At 54.0% G+C, this 6031-nt stretch overlaps 2 protein-coding genes across 3 annotated transcripts in view; one reads left to right on the forward strand and one right to left on the reverse strand.

Moving 5' to 3' along the window:
- ITPKC (inositol-trisphosphate 3-kinase C) overlaps nucleotides 1-5383 on the reverse strand; it is a 24574-nt gene extending 19191 nt beyond the window's left edge. For both annotated transcript variants that reach the window (XM_017503173.2, XM_017503175.2), the window contains exon 1: nucleotides 4094-5383. In XM_017503173.2, coding sequence (XP_017358662.1) covers nucleotides 4094-5221 — 1128 coding nt within the window. In that variant the 5' untranslated portion in view covers nucleotides 5222-5383. The remainder of the gene's footprint in view (nucleotides 1-4093) is intronic.
- A 1-nt stretch (nucleotide 5384) lies between these two features.
- The window catches only part of COQ8B (coenzyme Q8B), a 25656-nt gene continuing 25009 nt past the window's right edge, over nucleotides 5385-6031 (forward strand). The window contains exon 1 of the mRNA XM_017503176.2: nucleotides 5385-5491. Coding sequence (XP_017358665.1) covers nucleotides 5417-5491 — 75 coding nt within the window. The 5' untranslated portion in view covers nucleotides 5385-5416. The remainder of the gene's footprint in view (nucleotides 5492-6031) is intronic.

Consider the following 6031-nt stretch of genomic DNA (forward strand, 5'->3'; position numbering starts at 1 on the left):
AGTGCTGGGATTACAGGCTTGAGCCACCGCGCCCGGCCGGCTAATTCCTTTTTACTTTTAGTAGAGACAAGGTCTCACTATGTCACCCAGGGAGGTCTCAAATTTCTGGGCTCAAGCAAACCTCCTGCCTCATCCTCCCAAAGTGCTGGGATTATAGGTGTGAGCCACCACACCTGGCCCCTTAATCATAAATTTAATATCTTCTCTTTCTGTTTTATGTTAGATCTGGGCCAGGCACAGTGACTCATGCTTGTAATCCCAGCACTTTGGGAGGCTGAGGTGGGTGGATCACCTAAGGTCAGGAGTTCAGGACCAGCCTGGCCAACATAGTGAAATCCCACCTCTACTAAAAATAAAAAAAATTACCTGGGCGTGGTGGCGTGCACTTGTAATCCTAGTTACTTGGGAGGCTGAGGCAGGAGAATCACTTGAATCTGGGAGGCTGAGATTGCAGTGAGCTGAGATCTCACCACTGGACTACAGCCTGGGCAACAGAGTGAAACTATGCCTCAAAAAAAGATGTTAGATCTGATGGTTTACCTGTGCTTTCTCAGAATTTTTTCATCATGGTCTCAGCTTATATGCCCCTTCCTCCAGGAAACCCTCTCTGACACCCCATGTCTGGCCAGTGACCTCTGCTGGGCTCACACAACCTCCTGACCACTCTGAACTGTGACTGTCTGCTGATGGGTCTGTCTCTCTCATGGGCCTGGGAGCCCTATTAGTGTCCTGATCACTACTTTTACCCCAGCAAAGCTAACATAGAGCCAAACACATAGCAGAGCCTTAGGGAGTGATTTTTGTCTGATGAGAAAAATGGGATAGCAGTGGCTCACACCTATAATCCCAGCACTTTAGGAGGATGAGGCAGGAGTATCACTTGAGCCCAGGAGTTCAAGACCAGCCTGAGCCTGGGCAACACAGTGAGACACTGTCCCTACAAGAAAGAGAGAAAGCAAGAGAGCAAGAGAGAAAGAGAGAGAGAGAGAAAAGGAACACAATTTAAAAAAAAGGAGGGGATGATGAGAAGGAAGGAAGGAGGAAAGGGAAAAAGGAAGCTGAGCCTTTACGGTCAGACAGGATTTCAAAATTAAGGAGAAGGAAGCAAGGGGATGCTGGCAGTGGGAACGGCTTGAGCAATGTGTGGAGGCAGGACAGCAGCAGGGTGTTCAAGGAACAGCGTGTACTCACGCCTCGTTACGGCAGAGGGGGTCAGGAGGAGGGAAGGAAGCCGGGTCTGGGAAGGTGCCTGGAGACCGGAGGCTCTGAACGCAGCACTGAGCCAGCCCCTGACTGCTCTCAGAGAGGGCACCTGAGCAGGGTGGTGTCTGCCCAGAGCTGGGCCATGGAGGCAGATCCTGGAAGGATGACCAAAAACTGGAGACAGAGAGGCCTGGGAGGGAGACAAGTTAGGAACAGAGCCACATGCTGCAAGGTTTAAAACGATGGGTCTGAAACTCAGCCAGAACTGAGTGAGAATCCTGGCTCTGACTTGACCTGGCCAACCCTAAGCAAATGAACTCACCTCTCTATGCCTCAGCTTCCCCATCTGTGGAATGCAGACAACCTTAGTGCTGCCGTAAGGATTCATAGTTAACACATATAAAGCCCTTCATTAAGACAGATGTTAAGATTTTAAAAAATGACACGAAGAAAAGGCCAGGTGCAGTGGCTCACGCCTCTAATCCCAGTACTTTGGGAGGCCGAGGCGGGTGGATTGCCTGATGTCAGGAGTTCAAGACCACCCTGGCCAACGTGGTGAAACCCCGTCTCTAAAACAAAAAACAAAAAACAAAAAAAAAAAGAAAGAAAGAAAAATTTAACAACAAAAAAGACCAAAAAAAAAGAAAAGAAAACTGAAAATAGTGCCTGGTGTACAGTAAGGATTTGAATCCGATCTGCATCTTCCAATGTGCGCATCCTTGGACAAGTGACTTGACCTCTTTGCGCCTCAGTTTCCTCATCTGTAAAAAGAGATAATAATAGTATCTACCTTGGCCAGGCACTGTGGCTCATGCCTGTAATCCCAGCACTTTGGGAGGCTGAGATGGGTGGATCACTTGAGGTCAGGAGTTTGAGACTAGCCTGGCCAACATGGTGAAACCCCATCTCTACTCAAAATACAGAAATTAGCCAGGTGTAGTAGTGGGCGCCTGTAGTCCCAGCTACTAGGGAGGCTGAAGCAGGAGAATTGATGAGGCAAAGGCTGCAGTGAGCCGAGTCAGGAGAACCCAGGAGGCAAAGGCTGCAGTGAGCTGAGATTGCGCCACTGCACTCCAGCCTGGGTGACAGAGAGAGACTCTGTCTCAAAAAAAAAAAAGTCCGGGTGCAGTGGCTTATGCCTGCAATCCTAGCACTTTGGGAGGCTGGGGTAGGCAGATCACCTGAGGTCGGGAGTTTGAGACCAGCCTGACCAACATAGAGAAACCCCATCTCGACTAAAAACAAAAAAATACAAAATTAGCCCGGGCGTGGTGGTGCATGCCTATAATCTTAGCTACTTGGGAGACTGGGGCAGAAGAGGCAGGAGAATCGCTTGAACCTGGGGAGGCAGAGGTTGTGGTGAGCCCAGATGGTGCCATTGCACTCCAGCCTGGGCAACAAGAGGGAAACTCTTGTCTCAGAAAAAAATATATCTACCTGATTAGGGCTGCTGTGAGGAGTGAGTGAGTTGTTAAGAGCACAGCACTTAGCACAGGGCTAAACATGAGTGAGTTCTAGCTGTTGTTGTTACTATTATTATTATTACTATTCACCCACTTCCAGCCCAGCTGTTCTGACATGCCAAGGAGGTGAGACGGCAGGCCGAGGGGAAAAAGCGACGGCAGAAGGCCCGGGAGGGTCAGCCCCTGCGCACGGGCACAGGCACGTCAAGGCAGGTCTATCTCTCACAGTTAGGGCCACATGTGTGAACATGTCCCTAAGGCAGACATGTGGGGTGAGGGGCCCCAGAGCAACGAGAGGCCTCAGCAGGCAAGCTGACAAGCTGATGGACTCCGGACTCCGCTCCCAGCCCCACGTGAGTCTCCCCAGTTTCACATCAGCCTCTGCTCTGTCCAGCCCTCCCTGAACCTGCCTGGCCAGCCCTCCTGATTCACCAGAGAAGAGCCACACCTAGAGGTGAGGGTGGACAAAATAAACGAGAGTGTGCAGGGGGCTTCTTGGGGACCTGAGGGTCACAGGGGAGACCAGGTGGGCTCCTGGCTAGGTTGAGAATCCTTTGGCATTTGGGGTTCACACAGCCCTTTGAGAATCTGATGAAAAGCTGGGGGAATTTGCTTCACTCCCTAGAAAAATGTACATACAGGCTGGGCGCAGTGGCTCATGCCTGTAATCCCAGCACTTTGGGAGGCCGAGGCGGGCAGATCACCTGAGATCAGGAATTCGAGACCAGCCTGGCCAACATGGAGGAACCCCATCTCTACTAAAAATACAAAATTAGCTGGGTGTGGTGGCACATGCCTGTAATCCTGGCTACTTAGGAGGCTGAGGCAGGAGAATCACTTGAACCCGGGAGGCGGAGGTTGCGGTGAGCCAAGATCGTACCATTGCACTCCAGCCTGGGCAACAAGAGCGAAACTCCATCTCAAAAAATAAAAAAATATGCATACAAATGGGCTAAGAGGTGGTGAAGGTTTGTGAACCTTTAAGACAGCCACAGGCCCCAGACAAAGAAATGTGGGGTAGAAAGTGCACCCTGCCTGTCTCCCTATTCCAGTATTCTTCAGATTCCAGAGGATTCAACAGAGGTCAGACCCTCACTACAACAATATATGTGAACACACACAGACTCACTTAGTTCTACAATTTCAGGGGTTCCTGGGTCCCATGAAGTCGGTCAGTGGCTGTCCATTGCAGACCCCCAGGACTGGAGACAGTGCAGGAAGGGAAAAGGAGAGAATTAAGAGAGGGTGCCTGGAGTGGGTTAGTAACTTGGCTGTCAGAGGCAGGAGGTTAGTGAATGGAAGAGGTTCCTGGAGATGAAATTGCTGGTGGGCAACTAAGAGTAAATTGGTAGAGAACTTCCCAAACAAGGCAGGGAAATAAGGAGTTTTGGGGGATGTGGCTCAAGGGCAGGATGGGTCCCACTCACCCCAGACCTGTCCTCGGGATCGCTGGCACCTCCGCCCCCGGCCACCACGTCATCCTCAGACTCGTCGAAAGAGGAGGCAGAGGAGAATCCGCCACTGCCCCCAACAACCCGGGAGGGGGGTCCCACTGGCTGGGCCTCAGGCTCAGGGGTCTCAGGGGTGATGATGAGGCGGGGCACAGGGCACAGGGGGCTACACTTCAGGTGAGAGTACAAGTGAGTCACCAATTCCCCAGGTTCTGGTTCCTCTAATGGGCCATCCTCAGGCTCTCCCAAGAGGCAGTCTGTCCCAGGTGCTGTCTGGGAACCATCAGTGCCAGGCTGTGTCCAGGAGCCATCAGTATCCTGTTGTGTTTGGAAACCACCAGTGCCAGGCTGTTTCCTGGCTGTTTCAGTATCCTGTTTTTTCTGGGAGCCATCAGTGTATGGCTCTGTCCAGGGACCTTCAATATTCCGTTGTGTCCAGGAGCCATCATTGTACAGTTCTTTCCAGGAGCCATCAGCACTTGGCTCTGTTGAGGGACAGGCTCCTTCCGGGTGAGTCTGGAGGTTGGAACTGGTCTGGTGGGTCCAAAGGTTACCAGCCCAGGACTTGACCCTCTCTGGCTGAGTCTGTGACCCATGTGTTTCCAGCTCTGTCCAGGGCCCATCAACCCCTGGCTGTGTCCAGGGGCTGGCCTTCTCGGGCTGAGACTGGAGGTCGGACCTGTGCGGATCAGTCCAAAGGCCATCTGTCCCGGTCTCCGTCCAAGGACAGGTCGTCTCCAGCTCTGACCAGCTCCTTTCTGGATGCGTTTGGAGGCTGGACCTGTCTGGCTCCGTCTTTTGGTTGGGCCTGTTGGTCTCTACTCCAAGGACAGCTGCCGCGGGCTCACTCTGTCCGTCTGTCCAGAATTCTGTCTGTGGACTATCGGTCCCCGGAGTAGGACCGAGGCTGGGCCCCTCCGTCCGGGCCCAGGGCCCGCCCCCCTCCGGCCGCGCCGCCGGGGCCCCTGAGCCGGGCCCAGGTCGCGGCTGTCCCGGCTGCCGCCGCCGCCCTCCTCGCGGCGCCTCCAGTCCCATGCGGGCCGCTGCGGGCAGCGCCCCGGCCTCCGCCTCGCTCAGGCTCCCGCGGCACGGGCAGCGCCTCATGCCCGCTCCTTCGGTTCGGGTTTCGGCCGATCCGGCCCCTTCTATCCCTTTAAATCCCCTAAGGGGTGTGGCTGGGTAGCCCCGACTCTCAGGTTCCGGCCCGCGGAGCTCCAGCCCGCCCCGCTGCTCAAGGGTTAACCGATACTCCCCTTCCAAGGGAAAGCCCCGAAGCCCCGCCCCACCGGACGTGACGTAATGGAACGAGACGGAGCCTCGTCCGACTCCGCCTCCCAGGGGGGTGTTGCCTCTGAGCTGCCGAAGCGCAACCAGGTAAGCATCTAGGGCACTGGGGTCCTGGTGGCGCGCCAGTTGGCCCTATTCCTCCACCCTTGTGACTAATCCACCCTTCCTGCACCGTCGAATGACAAGTGCAACCTTCACTAAAACCCCCAGGGACGAGTCTAGCCGCGCGCCCATTCTTCACGCAGGGGCGGAACGGACTTTAAAAGACTTGGAGATCCCACGGGTGAGGGTTCGAGACCTTCCTCTGCCGGTTCCCAGCTCCGCCCTCCTGAGCTAATGACTTACATTCATTGAAGTTTACGTAAGAAATCTCTCTCATGTATAGAGCACTTGTTCTGTATCAGACCCCGACACTATTTCAGTTCATTCTCTGCAGCTGAATAATAGGGATGCCAGGGCTCCATTTTACACGTGAGGACAGAGGCTCAGAGATCAGCCGGCCTCTACCCTTTGTTTGCAGCTACGGGGCTATCTGATACGACCTCATGTATGTGAAGCATGTGGCCCCGGGCCTGGCACTGTCAGCTGTAGCCTAGTAGGGTTAGTTATTGTCGTAGGTGCTTTTTT

Source organism: Cebus imitator, unplaced genomic scaffold (assembly GCF_001604975.1).
Source record: "Cebus imitator isolate Cc_AM_T3 unplaced genomic scaffold, Cebus_imitator-1.0 Scaffold306, whole genome shotgun sequence".
Taxonomy (NCBI): Eukaryota; Metazoa; Chordata; class Mammalia; order Primates; family Cebidae; genus Cebus; species Cebus imitator.